This window comes from Gossypium hirsutum, chromosome D10 (genome assembly GCF_007990345.1).
Source record: "Gossypium hirsutum isolate 1008001.06 chromosome D10, Gossypium_hirsutum_v2.1, whole genome shotgun sequence".
Taxonomy (NCBI): domain Eukaryota; kingdom Viridiplantae; phylum Streptophyta; class Magnoliopsida; order Malvales; family Malvaceae; genus Gossypium; species Gossypium hirsutum.
In genome coordinates, this window is record NC_053446.1 from 49,562,141 (window position 1) to 49,589,623 (window position 27,483).

The 27,483-nt window shown below is 34.4% G+C and overlaps 2 protein-coding genes and 1 pseudogene across 2 annotated transcripts; all 3 read left to right on the forward strand.

The window, feature by feature from the left end:
* The first annotated feature begins 11,003 nt into the window (after nucleotides 1-11,003).
* Nucleotides 11,004-13,407, forward strand: LOC107915611 (60S ribosome subunit biogenesis protein NIP7 homolog; annotated as a pseudogene).
* Nucleotides 13,408-22,002: 8,595 nt separating this feature from the next.
* On the forward strand, nucleotides 22,003-22,750 carry LOC107916086 (flowering-promoting factor 1-like protein 3). The gene has a single exon (XM_016845260.2). It carries the CDS (start codon nucleotides 22,116-22,118, stop codon nucleotides 22,452-22,454), a length of 339 nt encoding a protein of 112 aa, XP_016700749.1. The 5' UTR covers nucleotides 22,003-22,115; the 3' UTR covers nucleotides 22,455-22,750.
* A 2,107-nt stretch (nucleotides 22,751-24,857) lies between these two features.
* On the forward strand, nucleotides 24,858-25,430 carry LOC107915612 (uncharacterized). The gene has a single exon (XM_016844751.1). The coding sequence runs from the start codon at nucleotides 24,858-24,860 to the stop codon at nucleotides 25,428-25,430; it is 573 nt and encodes a 190-aa protein (XP_016700240.1).
* The last annotated feature ends 2,053 nt before the right edge of the window (nucleotides 25,431-27,483 follow it).

Here is a 27,483-nt window from a genome sequence, read left to right on the forward strand (position 1 = left end):
GGGACTAAACTGAGACTTAGAGAGAATTTAAGGTGCCAATCTTAACAAAATAAATAATAAAATCAGAAATAAAGGCCCAAATGAACGCGCGTGAGAACAAGGGGGACCAATGGAGAAATTATCCCAGTCTCCCTAGACTCGTCGTTTTGATCAGGACCAAAATGAATCGAAAGTAAAATTTCATGACCAAATTAAGAAATTAAAAAAGATAAAAGATAGCACTGCATTGAAACGCGCTGAAGAATGGAAGGACCAACGCGGATAATATCCCTAAAGGAAAAAGGCGCGGATCCTGGGCATTGGACGGGTCGGGTCGCGGGTCGGAGACCAAAACGACGCCGTTTTTGGTCTCTGAACCCCAAGCCTAAACGACACCGTTTAAAGAGACTTTAAAAGCTTCAATACCAACCCTAATTTCATCTTCAGCCGCAAAAAATAAAAAAGAAAGAAAGAGGGCTCTCCATCCCTCAAATGGCCGGCGGTCTACCGATCCCGTCACGTCACCACCATGGCCGGCGTCTGGCAATGGAAAAGGAGCTCTTTTTCCCCCGCTTCACGACATCCTTGAGAGCCCGAAGCTCTCTCAATTCGTGAGAGTCAAAACAAGGGGGTTTTCGGCCCCTTTGGACCTGATTCAGGCGACGGAGGAGGGACCCTCCGACGGCGCAACCATGGCCACTTCCGGTGAGTTCCCTTTTATTTATTTTATTACTAATATTCTAAAAAAGTAGATAAAATAAAAGAAAAAAGATCTTATAAACAGAATGATAGAGAAAAAGAAAAAAAACCTTTGATCTGTTTTCTATTTTTATTTCTTTCTTTTAATATTTTTTTAAAATCGGGACTCCCGATTACAGTGATGAAGCCTCCCTCTTTTCATTTTTCTGCAGCCTTTATAGCCGATTTTACACTTTTTTCTATTTCTGTTACTGTTTCTTCCTCTGTTCTTGCTGCTTGTTTCTTCTTTCGTGTTTGTTTGCAGGTCTTTGGTGAAGGCGGAGGAGTGGTTTGCTGTTTTGGTGCAAGGCTTGGCTGGCGGTGGCAGACCTCGGGCGTGGTGCGCGCTGAGGAGGCACATGGGCAGCAGAGGGTGCGGCGCCTTGGATTAGGGTTAGGGTTTCAGTTGTGTTTTACTGAAACTTAGTTAATGTTTTGGGCTGTCTAGCTTTGGACTTGTAATTTGGGTTTTAAATTTTAATTTGGGCTAGTGTTGTAATGTGAACTGGACTATTATTTTTTTTATTTTTATTTATTTTCTAGCGGGCCGGGCAAATTTGGGCCTGTACAGCTGCCCCTCTTTGCTCTTTGTCGTGTAACGAGAACAGAGCAAAGACTAAGAAAGACCAATTTTGCCCGGTCTCACCGAGTCTTGACTTCTTGGTGCTTCTCTTTTTCAAATAACTTCGTTTCAGTCCACTGTGTCTTGTTGCTTCGATCCACTCCACTGCACTTCAGAGAGTTCTGACTTGTAGCTTCAATCTTCTTTGTAGCAACTTCAGGGGGACGATGTTTGTGTATTTTTTTTCAGTCTGCTCCGCTACTACTTAGGGAGATAAGACTGGTGGCTTAAATCTACTTCACTACTGCTTAGGAAGATGAGATTCGCCGTCTTCGATCTGCTCTACTACTTCTTAGGGAGATAGGATCTAACATCTTTAGCCTGCTCCACTACTGCTTAGGGAGATAGGACTGGTGGCTTAAATCTGCTTCACTACTGCTTAGGAAGATGAGATTCGCCGTCTTCGATCTGCTCTACTACTTCTTAGGGAGATAGGATCTAACATCTTTGGCCTGCTCCACTACTGCTTAGGGAGATAGGACTGGTGGCTTAAATCTGCTTCACTACTGCTTAGGAAGATGAGATTCGCCGTCTTCGATCTGCTCCACTACTGCTTAGGGAGATAGGGTCTAACATCTTTGACCTGCTCCACTACTACTTAGGGAGATAGGACTGGTGGCTTAAATCTGCTTCACTACTGCTGAGGAAGATGAGATTCGCCGTCTTCGATCTGCTCCACTACTACTTAGGGAGATAGGATCTAACATCTTTGACCTGCCCCACTACTGCTTAGGGAGATAGGACTGGTGGCTTAAATTTGCTTCACTACTGCTTAGGAAGATGAGATTCGCCGTCTTCGATCTGCTCCACTACTGCTTAGGGAGATAAGATCTACCATCTTCGACCTGCTCCACTACTGCTTAGGGAGATAGGACTGGTGGCTTAAATATGCTTCACTACTGCTTAGGAAGATGAGATTCACCGTCTTCGATCTGCTCCACTACTGCTTAGGGAGATAAGATCTACCATCTTCGACCTGCTCCACTACTGCTTAGGGAGATAGGACTGGTGGCTTAAATCTGCTTCACTACTGTTTAGGAAGATGAGATTCGCCGTCTTCGATCTGCTCCACTACTGCTTAGGGAGATAAGATTTACCATCTTCGACCTGCTCCACTACTGCTTAGGGAGAGAGGACTGGTGGCTTAAATCTACTTCACTACTGCTTAGGAAGATGAGATTCGCCGTCTTCGATCTGCTCCACTACTGCTTAGGGAGATAAGATCTACCATCTTCGACCTGCTCTACTACTGCTTAGGGAGATAGGACTGGTGGCTTAAATCTGCTTCACTACTGCTTAGGAAGATGAGATTCGCCGTCTTCGATCTACTCCACTATTGCTTAGGGAGATAAGATCTACCATCTTCGACCTGTTCCACTGTAACCTTAGGGAGATAATATCTGAAATTCTTCGGTCTACTCCACTGTAACCTCAGAGAGATAAGATCTGAAATTCTTCGGTCTACTCCACTGTAACCTCAGGGAGATAAGATCCTTTATTTTAATCTGCTCCACTGTAGCTTCAGGGAGATAGGATTACTAGCTCCAATCTGCTCCACTGTAACCTCAAGGAGATAAGATCTGAAATTCTTCGGTCTACTCCACAGTAACCTCAGGGAGATAAGACTTGCATATTCAACCTGCTCCACTGTAACTTCAGGGAGATAAGGTTTGTGGCTTCGATCTGCTCCTCTGTAATCTCATGGAGATAAGATCTGAAATTTTTCGGTCTACTCCACTGTAACCTCAGGGAGATAAGACTTGCATATTCAACTTGCCCTACTGTAACTTCAGGGAGATAAGGTTTATGGCTTCGATCTGCTCCTCTGTAATCTCAGGGAAATAAGATCTGAAATTCTTCGACCTGCTCCACTACTGCTTAGGGAGATAGGATAGTGTCCTTGATCTTCTCCGCTGTAATCTCAGGGAGATAAGATCTCTGGCGTCAATCTGCTCCACTGTAACCTCAGAGAGATAAGATCTGAAATATTCACTGATCTGTTCTTTGGGGAACATGACCTGTATAATGAACCTAATTATGCCTAATGATTAGGATGACATGATCAAAATGAATCAAATGCTCCTAACTAGACATGTGTGAATGGTGTTTGCATGAATGCAGAATTTTATTTTTTTGAGACTGATCCTGCTTAGGTTGTCATTACTCAAAGCTTATTAAGGCTTTGTGACTGACGTGTTACAGCACCTTTTTGCTTGACTGGCTTTTCTGGAGAAACAATTAACCAGGTTGCCCCTACTGTAAACCTCAAAGTTTAATCCATTAGGGCACACAATTTGTGCCATCATTCTCCCACTACAATCCTAGGGTAGAAATATGCGGCTTTTCCTCAATCTTCTCCTATCATAATTCAAGGATACAGGACGCGAATCGTTCTAGTTCCTCACACCATTCCCAAGGTGTCATACTCATGTGCAAATGAAGGATCTCTTCTCCGAGGTAACCTCTTACTATTGCCTGATAATCATTGCTTGCTTGTTTATTTAAGCTTTGCTACCAACATGGCGCATTGTCAATCAACACATTTGGAAACAAAAATCCAAAGAAAAAGTCTAAATTTAGACTATTCCTTCTCAAATTTCCAACCTTTAAAATTGGTGTGTTCTAAACAATAGTCCTACTTTAGGCTCCTATATTATTTAGAAACTTTTCAGAGTAATAAGCAAAATTTCCTTTGTAAAAGTTTTATTAGTCCATTAATCATTATTCCAATGCAACATGCTTGTAAGAAGGGTCATAACAATGGATAAGAATAAAGTTGGTTCTGAGCATAGCTCGAAAGAACAAGTTATCCAAAAATAGTAAAGAAGGATGACAAAGAAATTGGTTGGGAATGTATATCTTGGAAAAGAATAAAAGGTATTCCGAGAACAACAAATAATATGAGAATTGGGTGCCTTAGATATCGCAGCTTGAACTTTTCTGTACAAACTTTCTGAAGACCATTTTGAGTTTAACATGTGTTTAGGAGATTTACAGTGCTTTGTTGACGCCCCAAGATGTCGCTTATCCCTTCATGTTGATTCAGGTATAGCAAGATCACCACATGCCCCAATTTGATCAAAATTTGAATTGCTCTGATCACCTCATGCCCCATTCTGATAAATATTTGAGCCGCCCTTTTCGGGTTTTCAACTCAAATCCCCTTTGGCCTAAGACGCCATTTCCGAGTTTTCCCTTTAGCCTCTCCATTTTTTCATTTTTCATTTTCTTTTTTCAATTTTCATTCTCATTTTTCATTTTTTCAGAGTGCCCTTTGCGGGTTTTCACATTGGTCCTTTCTTATTCTTTAAACGAAGTATTTCTTGACTGGATCCGAGTTTATAGGACTAGCGATCTCACTAAGGATCAGTGCTCTTCTGAAAAATGTCTTGTTTACAACGTAGGGACATTCTCGATTTGGCATTCATTTCCCTCTGGAATCATTTTGGAGAGGAATGATCTTTTTCGACATCCAACCCTCTCGTGGAATTCTTTAAGATGACACTGTTCATTACGGGCTTGTATCATTTGTTTCTGGTACATCCGACCCTGAAGAATAGCTTTTAACCTTTTTTTTAGGTTCAACTGATCACATCACGATTGGATCCATTCTGCTTCATCCAATTCTAACTCAACCAATACCCGGAGAGCAAAGATTTCAATAGGTAAAACTACCTAAACCCCGCAAACCAAAGAGAAATGTATTGCCCCGGTACAAATGTTCGACAAGCAATGAAGGTAAATAGTAATTTCTCATGCCAATCCTTGTAAGTCTCAGTCATTTTCCTTCAATTCTCGATGTTCAACTCTAGGCAATTCAGTGACGAATCGTGGTGTCCACTTCTGAGTTAATTTAAGACCTCAGCGATCGTGCCATTGTTTAAGCTCAATGCATTTTCCAATATCATCCTCTCTGAAATTCTGTACCGGTATAGGATGACCTTGATCCATGAAGTAGCCTATCAAAAAATGAAGCAATGCCCATTAGAAGTCTTCGGTAATGGTGATGTCCATGTCCCATTTTGCTCAAAATTTGAGTCGCCCTTTTCGGGTTTTCAACTTAGATCCACCTTTGGTCAAAGCGCCCTTTGCGAGTTTTCGCCTTGACCCCTCCTTTTTCTTTTTTCTTCCTTTTTTTCCTATTTTTGACTTTGATTTTTTTGATTTTTTCTTCTTTTTTTTTGTCTGAACTCATGGGATCAGGTAAGTCCTGGTCATGCTTTCCGATCAGAATCAATGTTATTCTAAAGTTTTCCACATAAGATCTTCCACTTTCATCTTGTATGTGAAAAACCTTCTTGGGTACCAGATTTCTTTCATAGAGCCCTTTTGGGACGCAACTACGACAGAAAAATTTGGATCTTCCTCTTTAATCAGGATAAAATCCAACATCTTGAAGGGATGAAAACTCGACTTCAAATGGGCAAAGGTATGTTGACTCAACGAGAGAGGCATTGCCCTAGCAAAGAATTACATTGTTCGCACTGCAAATTTCTGACATGGTGCTGTTGTGCAGGTTTCATTATAGGAATCGAGGCATACCCTGGTATGATCATTCAAACACATCTTTGAACTCTAGATGTAACTCAACAAGGTCTTGCTTCGTCTCTGTGGTCAGGTCAATTCTACTCTTCTCCAAACCCACAATTCCTAATGATTCCTTGTGAGGTAGAATCTGTCGGTTCTCTTGTTCTACCATCCTCAACAAGTCTGAGATAAGCTACAATCTTTGTCATTTTCAAAGTCATGAGATCCGTCTAAACACATGCCTCGTTCAAGAGGAAAATCTGAGTCTGTAGTAGTGTCACTCATGTCATTGATATCTGGGGACTTATAATAAGTACCAAAGAATATACAAAAGAAAGTATAAATTTATGAATAATTATTTATACAATATGATTATGAATGAATATGGAAGAAAATACAAAAGAATGAAATAATCAGACATAATTATTCAAAAAGAATGAAAGAATATTGGCTCAAAAGTGAATGCAAAGATGTATTTTATTAGAATAATAACGTTCAGACATTAGCCTATTTCACAAAGGAATTTCTATCGCTTTAGGCTAAAAACAACAAAATGTTCTGAACATTACTCTAGAAAAGCTCTAAAAACTATAGGGATCTCTTCCGCAAGCTAATTACTTAGAACACTCTAGATTTATAAAGGCAGATATCCAACAAGGTCCCTTTTCATTTACTTTTCGTCGATGTGAACATCTCTCACTCTTCTTCGTGCATTACATTGGCTCCATTATCAATTATGATTGGGTAACAAATTTTTCGCACTAGAGTCATCAAACTTGACAACATCCATGTTGATGAATTTTTCAACCAGTTTCTTGAAAGCAATGCAATTCTCAATGGAATGCCCCGTATTTCCCGCATAGTTTTCGCATTGTGCATTCGCATCATGCCATTTGGGGTACGGAGGCTGTGGGGGTTTTGAGTAGAAAGGGGAAACAATATGCGCATCGAATAACTTTTGATACAGCTCCTTATACGTCATCGAGATTGGCGTAAACTGGAGGTTCTCCATACCTTGTTTCACACAAGGTTCTTGCTTTAAAGGGCTCTGATGGCAGGTGGTCTCCGTCTTTGGCCTGCCCACAGTGATTAGTTTTGAGTGGCCCTTGTTATATCCACCTGCATTATCCCTTTTATTCTCCTTCCTCCTTGGGGCCTTTATAGTATCTGAGTACTCTACCCTCATATGCTTTATTTCGGCTAGATTAGCAATAGGATTAGCTAAATCGTTCCTCAAATTGGATCTTAAGCCTGTCAGGTAATTCACTGGTGTCGGTGTACCAGTCTGATAATATTGGGATTTGATAGTAAAGAGTGCCCTTTGTGGGCGCCCATCTGGCTGGACCTGGGCACTTATCGGAGTACAATCTAAGGAATAGACAAGATCCTCATTATTAACCCCAAAGTAAACCACCGGGTCTTCCACTTCTTTTGACTTTTCAGCTAGCAATCGGTTGAACTGGTTTATCATAGTTCTCCGTAATTCTAACATCTGATCTTTCATCTCCTGTTGAAATTTAGTCAATTGCTTCTGCATTTGGATCTGCATCCGCTTTAATTTTTCCAACCTTCGTTCCATTTCTTTAGCCTTTGCTTGGATATCGTAAGGGTGTTTGGTTGGTTGGTTTTCTAGGTTAGCTGAAATAAATTTACTCGTTTAAACTCTTTCAATGGATTTTAACGCATGCAATGTGATGCAAATGCATGAAATGAATGCCTAAAGAGACGTTGATTCTGATTCAATTACATTTAGGAAACTTTTCTAGAAAGCACATTCCCTTACATAAAACGGATACATGTACGACCTCACCCTCATATTCCAAGAAACAACATCGGTATTTTTTTTCTTCATCCGCATGTTTGAGGTAATCTCGCCAATTTTCAATAAATGCCACTGCTAGCTCATTTTCTTGATCTTGGTCGCGATCCATCATCTGCCCATCTTCATAAAGCTCGTCAGCTTCTTTAAGGAAGTGGAATGTTGAAGGCTCTTAGACAATTGCCTTGAATCCTCAGGCCACGAAGCAGGATCACGAACTCTTCCATCGTCATTTTTGTGTTTCTCAGAATATATTCAGGAAGTCGTATTGTTTTCCACTTTATCAAGGAATTCGTATTCCATGACAAGCTTTCTAATTTAGTAATCGAACTTGAATCAATATCTTTTTCCTAAGATGCAAATGCAATGCAATCACAATCAAAACGCAACAAGAGGGGTTAGTACAAAACAGAAATAAACAAGGAAAACAAAAGTACCTAGTCAGGTAAAACACTAGGGATTTGGAGTAGCTCTACCTATGGTGGGCTCTTAAGGTCTTCTACATGTAGTTTGGTTCTAAAGCAAAGGTACCCGAACCAACAGATTCCTCAATCCTCACCAATTATAGGCTCATACGGACCGAGTTCAGTTCAGGGGAATACATTTCCCTATGGCTGCACGGAGATGAAAATCTCACGAAGATATAGGTACAGATGTATCCCGAAAGCGATCCACTATCCTGCACGAAGGTGAAAACCTCACGAAGGACTACTTTCTCACTCCCACTTAAAAGGGAATAATCGAGCGATTATGTAATGCAATATCCAGAAATATATCAAAATTCAAACCAATAGAGCAAATACAAACTGAAGTAAGGATAATCGTAACAAAAACGGACAAACATACAACAAAATGACCGTAGATTTGAACCAAGCTTTCGGGTGACCTCTAGGCATTCGGTGTGGTTCTACCTAGGGTAGGCTCTTAAGGCTCATTATATGCGGTTCGGTTCTAAAGTAAGGGTACCTGAACCAGCAGATTCCTCGATCCTCACCCATTATAGGCTCATATGGACTGAGTTCGGTTCAGGGGAATACATTTCCCTAAGGCCATGCGGAGATGAAAATCTCACGAAGACATAGGTACGGATGTATACCGGAAGCGATTCACTATCCCATGCGGAGGTGAAAACCTCACGAAGGCATAGTTTCTCACTCCCACTTAAAAGGGTGTGCCCAACGGTCATGCAATGCGATGTGCAGAAATATACATCTAAACACAGTAATTATAAACAAGATGATAAAGACTGAAATAAAGACGAATGAAATGCAACACAAAGATCGTGTCAAGTTTTCAATCTTTGACAAAAAGACAAAGTAATCAACAAATGGCTCGACTCTCTTATTTTTTGTCCCCAGTGGAGTCGCCAAGCTGTTGACACTATTTTTTGGATGAAAACGGGGTCGACTTGGGTTTTAAAAAAAATGAAAATGGGAGTCGCCAGCGATCCTTTTTGATGAGGTGTGATCGGGTCACCTTGTGAAAATAGTTATTTTTAATAAACAATTTAATTTTATTAAAACAACAAATTTGGTCCACGAAATTCAGAAAAATGGGTTCGGGAGTCAGTTATGCACGAGGAAGGATTAGCACCCTCGATACGCCCAAAATTGGTACCTAGTTGATTACTTAATGTCTTAGTGTCGAAGATTGAAAACTTTGAGGAATTTTTTTTAAAAACAAGATCCTTGTATTAAAATGTTGAAACTTTTGGGAAAATGGGCACATTTCACGTTAATCGATAAAAAAGCATCATATCCAGTAAATTAGGACACAATGTCTCGAATTCTTGATACGCGAATGAATACCGAAAATTTACTTATTCAAAAAGACGTTTAATTATCTCGGGTTTAGAAAAGGGATCGTGCCCAGTAAGTTAGGACATGATCTTTTTTTATCCCCGAGATCATTTAAAACTTGAGTTTGAAAAGATTCACGTATTTAGATTTATTGCAAAAATCGAAACCCAGTAAGTTAGGGTACGACCTTATCGAATCTAAACACGAGGTTTTGCTTATTCAAAAAAAAACATAATTTATGCATTGAATAAAATTAATCTAATGCGAAATAATAGAAATAAAGCACGGTGTCAATATGCACAATAAAACAATAATTAATACGATGATGTAAAAATAATACCAGCAATTGCAGCAAAAATAAAATAAATAAAAAGGACAAATTAATAACATACATAATAACGAGTATGTAAGCAAATACAATTAGAACATACTTTCAAAATAATAATGAAGATGTAAAATAAAAGAAAATAACTAAAGGAAATGAACAAAATTATAAACATGTAAAGTATGGATATATCTATACGTGTGTATAAAAAATGTTCGTAGATATATATAAATAGGCATATATAAATTATAAAACATAAAAAAAAATGTATATAGACACATATATATATGTATATAAAATTTTTAAAATATATAAGATAAAAGATATATACATATAAATAAGTTGTAAAAATATATACATGTATATTGATATATATTATGAAAATGTATGTATGCATATATAATCAAACTTGAAACCTAAAAGAGGCACCATGAGTAAATAATTAATAGTAAAGTAAGTAATAATAATAAATATAATACTAATAATAATAATAGTAGCAATAATAATATAATAAATAAAAGGGGTTAAATTGAGACTAGAATAAAATTCGAAATCAAAATTATAAAAAAAAAACAAAAGGGCATAAAAGGGACTAAACTGAGACTTAGAGAGAATTTAAGGTGCCAATCTTAACAAAATAAATAATAAAATCAGAAATAAAGGCCCAAATGAACGCGCGTGAGAACAAGGGGGACCAATGGAGAAATTATCCCAGTCTCCCTGGACTCGTCGTTTTGATCAGGACCAAAATGAATCGAAAGTAAAATTTCATGACCAAATTAAGAAATTAAAAAAAGATAAAAGATAGCACTGCATTGAAACGCGCTGAAGAATGGAAGGACCAACGCGGATAATATCCCTAAAGGAAAAAGGCACGGATCCTGGGCATTGGACGGGTCGGGTCGCGGGTCGGAGACCAAAACGACCCCGTTTTTGGTCTCTGAACCCCAAGCCTAAACGACACCGTTTAAAGAGGCTTTAAAAGCTTCAATACCAACCCTAATTTCATCTTCAGCCGCAAAAAATAAAAAAGAAAGAAAGAGGGCTCTCCATCCCTCAAATGGTCGGCGGTCTACCGATCCCGTCACGTCACCACCATGGCCGGCGTTTGGCAATGGAAAAGGAGCTCTTTTTCCCCCGCTTCACGACATCCTTGAGAGCCCGAAGCTCTCTCAATTCGTGAGAGTCAAAACAATGGGGTTTTCGGCCCGTTTGGACCTGATTCAGGCGACGGAGGAGGGACCCTCCGACAGCGCAACCATGGCCACTTCCGGCGAGTTCCCTTTTATTTATTTTATTACTAATATTCTAAAAAAGTAGATAAAATAAAAGAAAAAAGATCTTATAAACAAAATGATAGAGAAAAAGAAAAAAAAACCTTTGATCTGTTTTCTGCTTTTATTTCTTTCTTTTAATGTTTTTTTTTAAAATCGGGACTCCCGATTACAGTGATGAAGCCCCCCTCTTTTCATTTTTCTGCGGCCTTTATAGCCGATTTTACACTTTTTTCTATTTCTATTACAGTTTCTTCCTCTGTTCTTGCTGCTTGTTTTTTCTTTCGTGTTTGTTTGCAGGTCTTTGTTGAAGGCGGAGGAGTGGTTTGCCGTTTTGGTGCAAGGCTTGGCTGGCGGTGGCAGACCTCGGGCGTGGTGCGCGCTGAGGAGGCACATGGGCAGCAGAGGGTGCGGCGCCTTGGATTAGGGTTAGGGTTTCAGTTGTGTTTTACTGAAACTCAGTTAATGTTTTGGGCCGTCTAGCTTTGGACTTGTAATTTGGGTTTTAAATTTTAATTTGGGCTAGTGTTGTAATGTGAACTGGACTATTATTTTTTTTATTTTTATTTTTTTTTTCTAGCGGGCTGGGCAAATTTGGGCCTGTACAGTGAGATTTAAAGAGTAAAAAAAAAATGAACTGCAACGCAGCTCCAGTTGAGGGTTTAGCAACACACCAGTGAACATTTCTCACCTCACTGTAACCCAAAATATTGACCAAAGTTAAAAGCTTCAGGGGACTGATTTGGAAGTCCAAAAATAGGGATAATTATTATTTTACCTCTCCAATTCTTCCTTTATTATTTATTTTATTTAACACACATAACATACATTTAATATGACATTATTTAATATAATTTAATTTTTAATAAAAATATATTTTTTATAATTTTTATTTATAATTTAGCATAAATACAATTTAATTATATTTAATTATTTGATTTAAATATAATCTGTAAAATATTTTGATATTCTATTATATATAAATTTTAATTTAATGTTATCAATAGTAATTTTATATTCTCATCTTACCATTAATGTTGTGTTTGAATCCAAAGACATCCCACCTTTGATTTTAATCTCACCGTTACAATAACTAATCTCACTGTCATTACTGTTTTTAATCTCACTGGAGTGAATCACACAGCTCATTCATAGGGAGAGCTAGTCAATAGACGCCCAAACCCTGAAGCAAAGATTGTTCAAATTCACCTCCAACAACTTGAACAACATAGTCCAAAATCCATCTCATAAAGGATCCGATAAAGACCCAGGTCGCTACTACTTCAGGCTCCACAAGAACAAAGTCTGCTACGTTAGTGACTCGCTAGTGAAATGAGCCACCAACATAGCCAGACCCAACCTGGCTTCCATTGGAACTTGCATAAGTATGGAGGTAACTTCCATTTAACCATCCAATGTTTAAACCGGTTGGATGCAAAGCACAAGGTGTGGCTAAAACCTACCTCCAAAATGTTGTTTCTTTACACAAACCATATTTTGAAAGGTGGTTGGGGAGGATAACTAAAAGCATTGTGTCACGGGGCTAAAACTTTAGTCTGGCAAACCACACAACCTTAAGCGATTCTTTTGCTTCAAATCTGCCTAAGTCAGCCTAACTCTCAAAAGATGAGAATTCACAACGAAAATTCTCTAAGGCACTGAAATAAAGCAAAAGTAAACTCAAAAGACAAATGAGCTCGAATCGAACAGAAAAGCCACAAGAAAGCAATGCACATAAAGTGTTCGAGTAAATGTTTTCTAATATATATTCAATAACTATGAATGAGATGATTACAAATGAGGAGGAAAGCTTCTATTTATAGTTGAGCTCCCTCAGATCCAACGATACAGTTTAAATTATGTAGACAGTCAAGATTAAAGTTTGTTTACAAGATGAAAGTCCTAATGGATTTAAACTTTATACAATCTTATCCTTTAAGATTACAAATATTAACCATGATAACTCAAGTTTTATTGGAGTGTTCCACTGGGCCACCAAGGCTTTAAGATGGGCTTCTCCATATGTTCCACGAATCAGACCAGTTCAAGTGAGTCAAATGAGCCCTATTTAATTAATTGACCTCCATGGAATACTTTGTGTGCATTTATCACGGGCTTTGATCCGCGGCTCGTGACAATTGCGCCTAGTGATGGGTTTTGTCATTTTTTCAATGTCGGATTTGCCTTTGGGGTTTGGGATTGTAGCTAATAGTACTCAAGATTGTAGGAAATTGGATCCTGATGCCATTGTTGTGCTTCATCGGGCTGATATTGGGGAGTATTTGAGGATGGAGAATCAAAATAAGCACCTAGTTGAAGATTAATTTGTGTCTTGCACTCTGGTTTTTCTTATTATAACAACTTTCTACTTCTTTTGTAATAATTGCAATGACATAAACTTATTCATAATATTGTTTAACATGGTATTATACTTTTCTTTTGGGTTAAAGCATATAAAAAAACATTATTTAAGTCTAAAAACTGTGATTTTTTGGATTATCAGAGTTTCAGTCTGATTCCCTTGACATTCAAGTCAAATTCATTGTTTGGGCATCAGAAATCTCTCACATGATCTCGTTTTGATTTTTCAAATTTGTCTTTCTTATATAAATCACTGAGTTGTATAACTATTAAACTATATTTGCCATCATCCTTGTTAATGTGGTTTCAGATCAAATCTTTTCTGAGTTGTTGGTTTGTTTTTGAATGCTTTTACATTCTGCATGATCTTGATGTTAAGATTTAGGTTTTCTAGTTCATATATCCCTATACTCAAATCAGTGCTTAATGTTAGCAATGTTACTTTAATGCCTAGAACTATTCCTAATTTGTAAACTATTTATAATCCTTCTTTAACTCTTAAATGGGAGGATAAATGGACTTCAACACACATTCTCCTAAACGAGAATGACTTATTTTAATATAAATATATTTGAAGTAAATTACATCTCATGTGAATATACTTAAAAGATAAAGGCTTAAGGGTATAAAAAGCCCTTAAACTTTTTCAAAAAAAGCAATTAAGCCCTTCCTTTTTTTTGTATTCAATTGAGCACTTAAACTTTCAAAATACATCAAAAATGCCCTCAAACTTCTTCAAAAAAAAGCAATTAAGCCCCTGCTTTTTTTTTCACTCAATTGGGTACTTGAACTTTCAAAATGTATCAAAAAGACCCTCAAAATTTTTCAAAAAATCAATTAAGCCCCTGTTCTTATTAAAAATTAGAAAAAAAATTAGAAAATATTAAATTTTAGAAAAAATATTAAATTTTAATAAAAATATAAAAAATTATAATTGATTAAAAATTATAATTTTTTATAAAAATCATAAAAAAATAAAAATTGAATTTTTTTTTATAAAAATCATAAAAAATTAATGACCCCTAGTTTTTTTTTCAATTAAAGTCATCATGTGTCGCAACACAACATGACATGTGATGAAAAATGATAACAAATAAAAATCAATAAGAACTATAGAAAAATTATAAAATGCTTCTTTTGGTACGATATTTTTTATAAATTTTTTTTACGAAATTTATATTTCTTTAATTTTGAATAATTTTCTTACGACTTTATAAAATTTTATAATTTTTATTATATTTTTATATATTTTATAAATTTTTTACAATTTTATAAAAAAATACAGTTTTTTATATTTTTTTACTATTTTTATATTTTTTTCTAATTTTTTTTCTAATTTTTAATAGTTGAATTTTTTATTAAAATTTAATAACAATTATAGGTTTTATTGATTTTAATTTTTTTTCTAATTTTTAATAAAAGTAGGGGATTAATTGTATTTTCTTTTTGAAAAAGTTTGAGGGACTTTTTGATGCATTTAGAAAATTCAAGTACCCAGTTGAGTGCAAAAAAAAGTAGGGACTTAATTGCTTTTTTTGAAAACATTTGAGGGCCTTTTTGATACATTCTAAATGAGTAAAAAAAATAGAAACTTAATTACTTTATCTTTTTTAAATTGAGGGCTTTTTGCACCCTTAACCAAAGATAAATTTAAAATTCATACTTAACATAAAAATATTTATATTGACTTTTAGAAACCGATCCACTAAGGTGTTGGTATAAATTCAAAAACTAATTTTGCGCATACGGGGAATCAAACCCCGGTCAGTACCGTGGGAGGGTACTATGATACCACTACACTAGATGCGCCTTGCTGAGATGTGTTATGAATGTTTATTTAAAACTTTAGTAACAAAAAACCTTGAGGAAAGAAAGAGAGATATTTAAACAAAAAGAGAATTAATTGTCCAAATAAAAAACCCCAAATTGCTGAAACTAAAACTTGATAACCCTCATTAAAGGGACTAGCCAGTGGCTAACTTCAACAAATTGGCATAAGAGTGAGGCTTATGTTAGATCATTGTTGTTGAATATTATTTCTTGACATTAATTAAAACAAAAATAATATATATTTGTTCATAATATTCCAAGCTTAAAACTTGCAAAGATACCCCTTATTGCTTTGCATGCATGCGCATTAATTTGGGTCGTTGTCTGTGAGAATTCTGAATATTATTTATTTCTTCTTTATAAATTCACTGCTTGTTAATCATTATTCATTAATATACAATACCTGTTTTTTTGTTTGGCCTACATATGATACATTTAATCTTGTCATTCTCAATAAATTATGGAATATATATGAATTAGGAATTGATCCTACATTCCAAATGTCTTTAGTACTTTATTCTCAAAATCAATGTAAATGGCCTAATTCCATCTTATTTTAATCAAAGTTAAGCATAATCCTAGCAAGAGATAAGCAAAGCATTCTTGATTTAACTTTTTATTATTAATTTTATTCCTAACAATAGATTATACAAATAATTCTTCTCTCCAAACACTAATAATAATAAAGTTTCAATATTTCTCCACACATCCCCCCATTGAAATATACTCCAAAACTTTTATGCACCCAATGAGTTTATATATCTTCATTTTTTTTAAGTTATAAGTTAAGTTCAAGTATTAAGAGGGTCCATAAATATATATATATATATATAGAATTTTCTTTCAACACACTATATATATATATTATTAATGGGTTAGATGATTTCACATTATTATTTTTTTTAAAAATAAATTTATTTTTAATAATTAATTCAATAAATAAATCAAATACAAGTCTATATATATTATAAATTATATGTTGGATTAAGGTGGATACCTTCTTTTTATGAAAGAATTTTCCTTTTGGTATGTAAACAATGATCACTAAGTATGCAATAGTGGTATCCAGTTGCTCATCAATATTAATTAGAAAATTATATGGAAGCTTGTCATATCTAAGAGCCTTAACACTTGGAATAGTTTTCTAAGTTCAAGAAACTAATAAAATAGGGAAAATTTTAACTTTAGGGTTTATATTATACATATATTTGAAAGTTTCCATTAATATGATAATTAAATTATAAATACAAATCCTAAATTAGTAGAATTGAAATATTACAGTGCAATTGGGTACAAAGATGTTCGAATAAGTAAAATCAAATCATTATAGTATAAACGGACTAAAACCTAGAAAAATTCAAACAAAATTGATTAACTTAGACTAAAACCTACACATGAGTCATCAACATGTGGTGGGACTTTGAAACCCACACATATAATTGCACATGATGAGTTTCGAACCTAAGACCTCATTGACTATATTTAATATTTTTTATACCGGTGTAATAGAATTAAATGATATTATATTGTCAAAAGATTTAAAATGAAAACAAATAGCTTTGGCAGTGGCGAATCTAGAGGGGGGCTGGCAAATTGTAAAATTGCTATTTAAGCCCTTAAATTTTATTAAAAATTTTAAATTAGTAAAGTTAAAATTGTACTTTGGCCCCCCTAAAATTATAAAATTTTGATTTAATCCTTTAAAAATTATAAAGATATAAACTATAAAAAATTAAAATTTCATTCGGCCCCCTCTAAAATATTGTTCTGGCTTCGCCCCTGAGCTTCGGTTTTAATAATACAACATATTATTTAATTTACAAATATTATATATATTTAAGCAATGCATTAAATGCAAAAATTTAAATTCATAGCCGATTGAGTCTTAACTCAATAGGCATCGGCATTGTTGTCAGTGCAATAGGATGTAAGTTTGGGTGCTTTAAAGCGTATTATCCTCCTATTTAAGAGTTGGGGAATGACTATCGATAATTTTAGACATTATTTAAAAAAATAGATATAATAAGAATCTATAATAAAATTAATATTAAAATTTTTTTAATTCATATTATTAGTTCCAAGCTATTAGTATCTTATGGTCCCTATGAAATTAAATTTACATAAAAGTCAATATATAGAATATAAAACTTTTAACAATAACATATTATTTTAACACAGAAATATTAAACTAATGAAGGTATCAAGTGTATATAAAAAAATATTTTTGGTACAAGTATATATTTATATTGAATGTTAATGGATGGAATTCTGGTCATTACACTAAGAATATAACACTATTCATAGTGGCGACAAGACATTAATATTAAATTTTGACACGTGTAAAACTGTAATTTAATTTATGTACCTATCAAACTAAATCAACTATATATATCTATACTATTTATTAAGTTGCTGTTGTCCTCAGTCGAGTTATCAATTCAATTAAGAAAATTACGAAAGTGTCTTCTATAATTAAAATAAATTATAATATTCGAGATAATTTAATATTTTTATTTAAAAAACCAATAAAAATATGAGGATGGTTGAATTTGAACCCGAACCTGAACCCACTGCATTAATAAAACCTTTAAGTAGCGTCGTATTTTCTCATGTTATGATTCTAATGAAATGTAGTTGTCAGGAAGGTGATTGTTGGGAAAATTATTTTATAATGTCTGGTATACGCTTAGAAGGAATTTGATTAAAATCTAAGAAAATTACATCTTCATTTTTGGTTCACTAAGTACTTTACTAAAAATATAATGATAATTTATAAATTTACCCTTATTAAATAAAATATAATATTCATGTATTTAAATTTTATAATAAGCTTTATTCTAAACAAATATTTGGATTAAATATGTAATAACAAAATTTAATTGATAATTCTTAAATTATTTTTTAATTTATAATTTTAATTGAAAGTAAAATTGTTTCAAATTTGTCTTGCATATATTTTTTAAAATATTATAATGTATATATAAAATCATGGACATATAAAACTTGTTTTGGGATAAATTAAAAAAAAAATCTTGAAATTACATTTTGTTTTGGCTAAAGGTTAACTTATAGAAATAGATATAAAAAAAAATACTTGATTCTAGATACTGCTATAAGTAAAACTACAAAAAATAAATCATAGGAATGTAATACTATAGGTGGTCTAACCTACAATTCCTATACAACTTAAATGGAACAATTATACCCATATTCTACAAAAAATAATAAACATTTCATACAAATTCAAGTGCTAAATCAAATTTATAGCTAGAAAAATAACTTACTTGCAAAGAATCCGTTAAAGTAAAAGAGAAAATCAAGTAGTAGGAAGGAGGAATGATGTAATAACTTTATTTTTTTTTTACTTTTATTAATATACTACTACTCTAAACCAATATAAAATAGGGTTAATTTTGTCTTAATATTTTTTTTATAACTTTTCAATCTACAAGGGAAAGTAAGTTTCCCACTTTTTATCATGGAAATCACATTGACGTTAAAATTATTTTCCAACTGATTAAATTTCTAGAAAAGTAATCTACTTTCAATTATACCAAATGCTACCTTAATTTAACACTCTGCTAAAGCTTTATTATACTATTCTTATACATTTTAATTTTAATTATGCACACTTTATTACTTCCCTCGATTGTATATATATATTAATATATTTGACCGAGTTAGTGTCACAAGTTAACTCGACTTGACTCAAGATTGAAGGTAACACCATGATAAATAATTTTAATCTAATTTTTTCAATTTTAATGTCGTATATATTTCATGTGTTATTATTAATTAGTTTCAAACCATACATTTCAATATTTATTGTATGTTATTTTTAAACTCTTATTTCTACGATAAATTTGTGATTTTCAGACATATACACTAATAATAGGATTTCTAATAACTATAAATTGAGATCATATATGGCGGTAATCTTACTCTTACTATATACAAGAAGAAATCCTACAACAGACTTCGATGATCACAATGGACGAAATTTACTGAGAATCTATAAAATATATATATATATAAGATTTGAAATCATAATATTTCGAAAGTTGGATGCATTTCTTTTTAGGATTGATGTTAGAAAAAAAAATGAAAGTAATGGTCAGGAAAAGAGCACCTGAAACTGTGCTGACTGGTAGGGAATTGAAAAAGTAAAGAAGCTTAAATTCTCCAAGGAAACAAGTGGATTGGATGAAGGATGGTCCAGCAGCCAATTGAGAGGGAATTTTTAGAGGAAGATGACAAATTAAGTTACATTCAAAACCTTAAAAAAGAAAGAAATTAAAGGAAAAAAGACCAGGAGATCTTGGTCATGTGAAGTGTGAATGGCAATGTCGGCTTTGGTCCGAATTAGAACAGCGTCATGGATGAGAGCGAGGATTATGGGGTTGCGAATAAACATTAACTTGCAAAGTATTGTCTATTACGATTTATCAAAATTGGATATATACGTGACTACGTTTGCTGGGAGACCGTGAAGGTGGGAAATGGAAGATGATGTGCGGAAAAGGCTTGCAAGGCCATGCGTCATGTGTTAGGGTTTGGTTGGGAATCTAGCATTATTGCTTATATATATATATATTCATTCAGCTTGTTGCTTGCTTCTTCAATATAGACATTCTACGGATTTCAGCTTTTGTGTACTCATGACTGAAATTTTAAATATGTAAATTAATTAAAAGTGTATGCACTATTTGTGGTTGAGAAAGATTTGGGCTAGTTTTTTCTTCCTAAAAACTTTGATACATGATACCTAATTCTTAGTAGGCAATATTTTTCAAGAAAATTAAATTCTTAGGGTGTATCGAGACACCATTGTGTAGTCTAATTATTAGGGTTATGTTAGGTTTAATAGTATAAATTATAATTATACAATTTTAAATTTTTTAAAAAAATTAATTATTATAAAAATTGTCAAGAATTTGAAAATTACTCAAATAAGTAATAGAACTTGATCAACTCATTTAATTCATTAATATTAATATGTTAGTTGAAGAAAGTATTCTGCGATGTGATTACAAATAAAATTAAGAAAATAAACATAAGATGCAATTTTATCTAATTATTTTAGCATTCTATATTTGTTGGTCTAATCATTCACTCTAACATTAAACATATATACTTCTTGTCACCATCCATTGATCGTTGGCCAAGTATAAATCATTTGTAATAAATAGTATATAATTTAACTAAATTAGTATAAATAATTTAGTTAAATATTTAGTAAGGTTAAAATGTATGAGGATATCATGTGAATAAAATTTTCATATTATTTAAACGAGGCTGGTAAAATAATATATAATATATGTCCTAAAATTAAAATACTATTATTGTTGTATAAAAATATAAGAATGATTGAATTTGGATGTAATTATTTATAATTACTTGTGTAATTATCTCGATTCTCACCCTTCCTAAGAAATATTTTAAATTTTTCTTAAAAATGATTTTATGTACACATTTAATTCATTAATATTTAACACTTATTTAATATTATTTTTATTAAACTTTTGACTTCCACTGATTTATCATCATAAAATTTCACCATTTAACTTTTAGTTGTATTTTTCAAAACATTAGCCGTTATATTCAAAATTTTTTTTATCCTATAATTGAAGTTTGGAAAAATGGTTGATAAAAACATATTTTAGAGGCAACAATAGTCAACAACAGTTAGGCCAAAGTTAGGAAAACCCCACAATGGTGAAGTTCCAATGCAAAAGAACTTCTCCCCTTTCCCTAACCAATCATAAAATTTAGAATCTTTCCATTTTTGTCCCACCTTCACTCCTTACATTTTTACACAAAAACCATTCATATAAACATTGTGAAATACACACACACACAATAAAACATAGCAATATATGTTCATCATATTCTGCATGCAAAAGATTAATATTTTTAAAGAGAAAAAGTAAATAATGTGAGTTGCAATTATTTAATTTACTCACACCCAAATAGTCTAAATTTTATGTGTTTTCATAGGATTCTTAACTATCTAAAAACAATTTCTTATATACATAATAAAATAAACATGAAATTCAAAAGGGTTAACTGGATTCTTATTCTTGGTAAAAAAAAATTACATTGAGATGTTTCAAAAAATCATGTATATATTGTACATTTAATAGATAAAAATGGATATTCATTGGAGATTAAACACACATTGTTCTATAAGGAAGACATATATATATCGATATAGAGATGTATTCCTAATTTACTTTAAATAGTGAGACAGCATTTATTCATGTTGCATATTAAAACCAAAGGATATTTGATTCCAAATGGAATATCGACAGCATTTAACTCGATGATACGTATGTGTATAATTTTTTTGTGATAGTCACACCCACAAAAATACACCTATATATTATTACACACTTGTTTAATATAATAAAACATGCACATAATATAAAGTCATTTTGGTTTAGGTTTCTCTAGAACTAGTCTCACACAATTCTAAGTACATTTTACAAAGACAAAGATTCCCATTGTGGGGTTTGTTTTAAAGACTTGCCAAAAAGAAACGTGATTCCCTTCAATCCTCTTATGCCCACATTGATGGAACAACTTGTTTTGTGATTTATTTTTGTAAATATTTAATGCCAACTAGACCGTAATTTAAATCCGTATTCTACTTTTACTCCTCCTACTCTGGGCCTACCCAACCATCCCCCATACAATCCCTCTAGTCACCCTATTTATATGCCCTACAATCCCATCACTCCATGTATCCCATCCCCAAGAGCTTTGCTATACCCTAGGACTATAGTCTTCTCTTCCGATCCATCCATTACTTTCAAATTTTCTTCTTAGATCAAACAAAACAATGTCCGGCGTTTGGGTTTTCAAGAATGGTGTGGTTCGCTTGGTTGAGAATCCAGCGGCTGAGTCATTAGACGGAAGCCGACAGAGTTCGAACACTCGCCGCAAAGTGCTTGTGCACACTCCTTCTAATGAAGTGATCACTTCTTATGCGGTTCTCGAACATAAGCTATGGTCTCTTGGGTGGGAACGGTATTACGAGGACCCCAGTCTTCTTCAATTCCATAAGCGATCAACTGTCCATTTGATCTCTCTCCCAAAAGATTTTAATAAGTTCAAGTCGATTCACATGTATGACATCGTCGTTAAAAACCGCAACGTGTTTGAAGTTAGGGATGTGTAGTTGTATAGTTTAGAGGAGCTAATTTGGACGTCTTGGTGATTTCTTTCTTCTTCTTCTTCTTCTTCTTTTTTTTTTGTATGTGATGATGGATTTATTTTATGATTTTGAGATATGGGTATTTGTTTGTAAAATGGCTTTTATACATACGTGTGGAGGGGGGGTGTTGAAGGGAGAAAAGCTTGTGGGGATTAGGGTTTAAGGAAGATTGTTTGGTTGGTGACTGAATTGCTTTTGTCATCCTTTCTGTAAATTAGTATTGTGATCACGAATGAAAATGGATGTTCCCTTGTGTGCTATGTTTACGGTCAATGTATCTTGTTAAAGTTTTGAGTTTGATATTTAATACATGGTAAGCCTGAAATTAAATAATGAAAGCTTGTTAATAAAAAGGAGACTCTATTTTCTTGGTAGAAATCAGGTGACCAATCCTCTTAATTTAGGTGTTTTTTAAAGAGGTAAAATCTCTATTCTCATGATTATAAGATGAGATGAACTACTATCAAATCACACCTCTTGATTAGGAAAAGGTTGGATTTGAAGATCAAATTATGAATGATACGGAGTCGGAGATGGAACCTTGCGTTAGCGGCTATCATGCAAGATTGGCTTTGAAACCAATATTTTATACGAGGAAATGTGGGTTACAAGTGTGTTGTTTAGGGTGAGACTGAGATACATTAAAAAGAAAAAAAGAAAAAAAAACAGAGCAGGGCAGGACAGGACAGAACAGAAAGGAAGGAAAAAGGTTCACTTTGGGTTCAATTGCTTACCATCAACGTGGTTAAGCTACGTGTTTAAAGAAAACCCGAAGTGGACATGTCACTCCAATAAAACCACGTGTCTGAGATTAAGACAGAAAAACTATGGCCGAAAATAGTAATTAGATTTCCAAGAGAAATTGAAATAGCAGTGATGAATGCATGCATGAAAATCCCAAACATTTAAGTCAAGGTGGGGAACATATAGTTCCAAAAGACAAAAGTAAAACATGTGGCCGAAAATGCTGTTGGACCGGACCTTATAAACATGCAATAATAAACTTGTGTGGTATATAAGAGCTTTATAAACATACGTCTGCTGCAATTGCAGAGAAAAGCCCACAATAAAAGCATTTCTTTTTTTAATTTTTAAACTTGAATATCCTGTTTCAGAGTTTGAGTTATGGGAGAGTGGAAGAAGCCCATTCCTTCATAGAATGGGGGGGGGGGGGGGGGTTGCATTTAAACCTACGTTCAGTAGTCACACTCATTTCCTTCAATTTTGAGCTGTTTTATATAAAGAAGGTGATGGAGAAGAGAAAAACTGCTGCTTTTGATCCTATCCACAACGCCAAGGCATGGACCAACTGCATGACACAAGACATCTTAGTATTTTGTCTTCTCCTCAGTTTTAGTTGAGTTTTTGTTATGCATGTTAGCCTTAATCTGTATTTAAATTATATCATTTTTTTATTTTGATATTTAAAACTTCTTGTTGTTATAAGTGATAATTCTTTTTCCTTAGTTTGATATCTCCATCAATCAAATCATTAAGTCTAGTTTAAAAATAAGATAACTAATTAAAAATTATCATATCGTAAAAATTAAAAAAAATTAGTTTCACTTTATATATATATTATTTCTTCTCATTTTGGATTTTTTAATGATTTTTATCAAGGTTTTTAAATCTGGACTAGTGATCAAATTAGTTAGTCCATCAATTTTTATTAGATTAATTCGATTAGATAAATTTATTAAAAATTCATGAAATCGATTACATCATTTGACTAACTGTTAGAAATTAACTTGGAAAAGAGAGAGAGAGTATAATTTAAGTATAGCCTATATGTTAATATATTTTCCATATGATTTATCTATTGTTGAAGCATGGCCAGCATGCAGCAACCAAAACAGTCAAGGGCCATCACATGCAGAAGCTGCTAGTTCATCAAGCCAGCAAGCATGTTGTTGCAACATTTTGTATTTTAAGTTGATGTAATGTAACTTAGTTCAATCTTAACTATGTTAGGTTTATATTTGATGTAAAATTGATGGTGATTAAGCTGATTAATCAGCTTTGTTCATTTGTACAAGTTAATTAGCTCAAGTTACTATGCTACTTAGTGGTGGTAGGTTGTGATTAGGTTAACCTACTGCTTTTGACAAGCTGTAAGCTTGGTTTATGTATTGGCTTAGTGCCATTTTGTGTTTTTTGAATGAATTCAATCAAGTCATCATCTATATGCTCTCTATTTTAGCTTTGCTTTAAAAATTTGTTTTGATTTTCTGCTTTGTTTCTGCCGCAAGTCTCGATCCTTGTTTAGCAAGTTTCTTGCTAAACCTTGCTGTTAGTTGCTCTTAGCTCCAACAATTGTTATCTAGAGCTGCATTCTTTGAGGACCTGTTATAACTCAGCAAGAGAACCATGGCTTCATCAGGTTTTTCTCTAGCTCCACTACATGTCTTCAATGGAGAGGGCTTCAACATTTGGGCAGTTAAGACGAGGACTTACCTGCAAGCATTCGATCTACGGGAAGTAGTTAACTCAGATGCTGAGCCAGCACCTCTTCGAGCTAATCCAACAGTTGCTCAAATAAGGCATCATACTGATGAAAGAACAAAAAGGCACAAGGCCATGTCATGCATACAAAATTGTGTGACAGATGTGATCTTTATGAGGATCATGGCCTGTGAAACACCAAAGGAGGCCTGGGATAAACTTAAAGAAGAGTTTCAAGGAACTGAAAGAACAAGGCAACAACAGCTACTAAATTTAAGAAGGGATTTTGAGAATCTCAAAATGAAAGAGAAAGAAATAGTCAAGCAGTATTCAGACAGAATTATGGCTGTAGTAAACAGCTTAAGGCTCATCGGAGAGCAATTCAGTGAAGCTAGAATAGTTGAGAAAGTCATGTTCACTTTACCAAAGAGGTATGAAGCCAAAATTTCATCCCTCGAAGACTCAAGGGACTTGACAACTATCTCCTTAACTGAGTAATCAATGCCTTGTATGCACAAGAGCAAAGAAGAGCCAGCAGACAAGAGGAACACCAGGAAAGGGCTTTTCAAGCCAAAACTAAAGAAGCCTCGAGCATCAATGCTCATAAAGGAAAAAAGTTCTGGAAAAATAGGCCGAAAGCCTGATGCTGCTAGGAGCAGTGATCAACCCTACAGACATTGTAAAAGGGCTGGTCATCCAGAAGACAGATGCTGGTTTAGATCAGATGCAGTGTACCAAAACTGCAAGAAGAAGAGCCATGTTGAAAAGGTTCAAAAACAGAAGCAAACCAAGGCAGAATCAATTTTAACAACTAAAGGCTGAAGCTCGAGTGGTTGATGAAAGCAGTGATCAAGAAGAACAGGTTTTTGTTGTGTCATGTGCAGCAAACCAAAAGAAGGGTTCAAGGGGCTGGCTTCTAGACAGTGGTTGCACAAACCACATGTCACCAGATGCAACTATTTTCAAGCCATTTGAAGCCTGGTTTGGATTCAAGCCATCACTAGCTCATCTCAGAACTTTTAGTTTGATGAGCTAGTGATGCAACTAAAACTCCATTTGAAGCCTGGTTTGGATTCAAGCCATCACTAGCTCATCTCAGAACTTTTAGTTGCCCGTGCTATACACAAGTTCCAGCTGCAAAGAGAGGTAAACTAGATAAAAGGGCTCAAGCAGAGATTCTAATTGGTTATAGCATGGTTAAAAAGGGCTATAGAATTCTAGAACCTGGTACAAACAAGATTCTGGTGAGCAGAGATGTTGTGTTCAATGAAAAAGGATGCTGGAATTGGGAGAAAGTTGAACCAGAGGTAGTGATTGAAGATCTGGCTTTGGACCAAGTTGACAATGATCAAAACACATCTGAAATGGATGTAGATGATGTTCCAGTCAGAGGCACTCGATCACTAGCTGATGTTTATGAAAGAGCACAAGTAGCCATTGTTGAACCAAATTGTTTTGAAGAAGCAGAAAGTCAGAAGGGCTGGAGGCAGGCAATGATTGAAGAAATCAAGATGATTGAGAAGAATCAAACCTGGAGTCTGGTTGAAAGGCCAACAAATAGGAAGATTATTTGTGTCAAATGGGTCTATAGAGTTAAAAACAATGCTAATGGTAGCTTAAATAAGTTGAAGGCTAGATTGGTTGTGAAAGGCTTCAATCAAAGGTATGGATCAGACTACCTAGAGACCTTTGCACCAGTGGCTAGGCTCGATACTATAAGACTTCTAGTTGCCTTAGCAGCACAAAAGTAGTGGATGATACACCAACTTGATGTAAAATCAACATTTCTCAATGGATACCTTGAAGAAGAGATTTATGTAGAGCAACCTCAAGGTTTCAAGGTGTTTGGCAAGGAGGAAATGGTGTACAAGCTCAATAAAGCCTTGTATGGCTTGAAACAGGCTCCAAGGGCCTAGTATAACAGAATAGATGGTTATCTGACCAGTCTTGGATTTGAAAGGAGTCTCAGCGAGCCAACTCTGTATGTTAAATCGATCAATGCTGAAATTCAGCTCATTGTGTCCTTGTATGTCGATGACCTATTGGTGACAGGAGGAGATCGAGGGATGCTGGTCAGTTTTAAAGCCAAAATGCAACAGTATTTTGAAATGTCAGACTTGGGGTTAATGTCCTACTTCTTAGGCATGAAAGTAACACAAACTGAGAAAGGAATTTGGCTAAGTCAGAAGACCTTTGCTATGAAGATTCTCAATAAATTCTCAATGGAGAATTGCAAAGCAACCAACACACCAGTTGTTGTTGGAGAAAAGCTATCGAGCCAAGACAAGTATGAAAAGGTTTGTGAAACAACCTATCGAAGTCTAGTTGGATGTTTACTATATCTAACTGCCACTAGACCTGATATAATGTATGCTGTAAGTCTACTCTCGAGGTTTATGCATTGCTCAAATGAAAGCCATTTTAGAGCTACAAAAAGAGTTCTAAGATACATCAAGGGAACTTTGTCCTATGGAATTCTGTTTACCAAGGGTGAAAATTTGAAGCTAGTTGGATACTGTGACAGTGATTGGGCTGGTTCATTGGATGATAT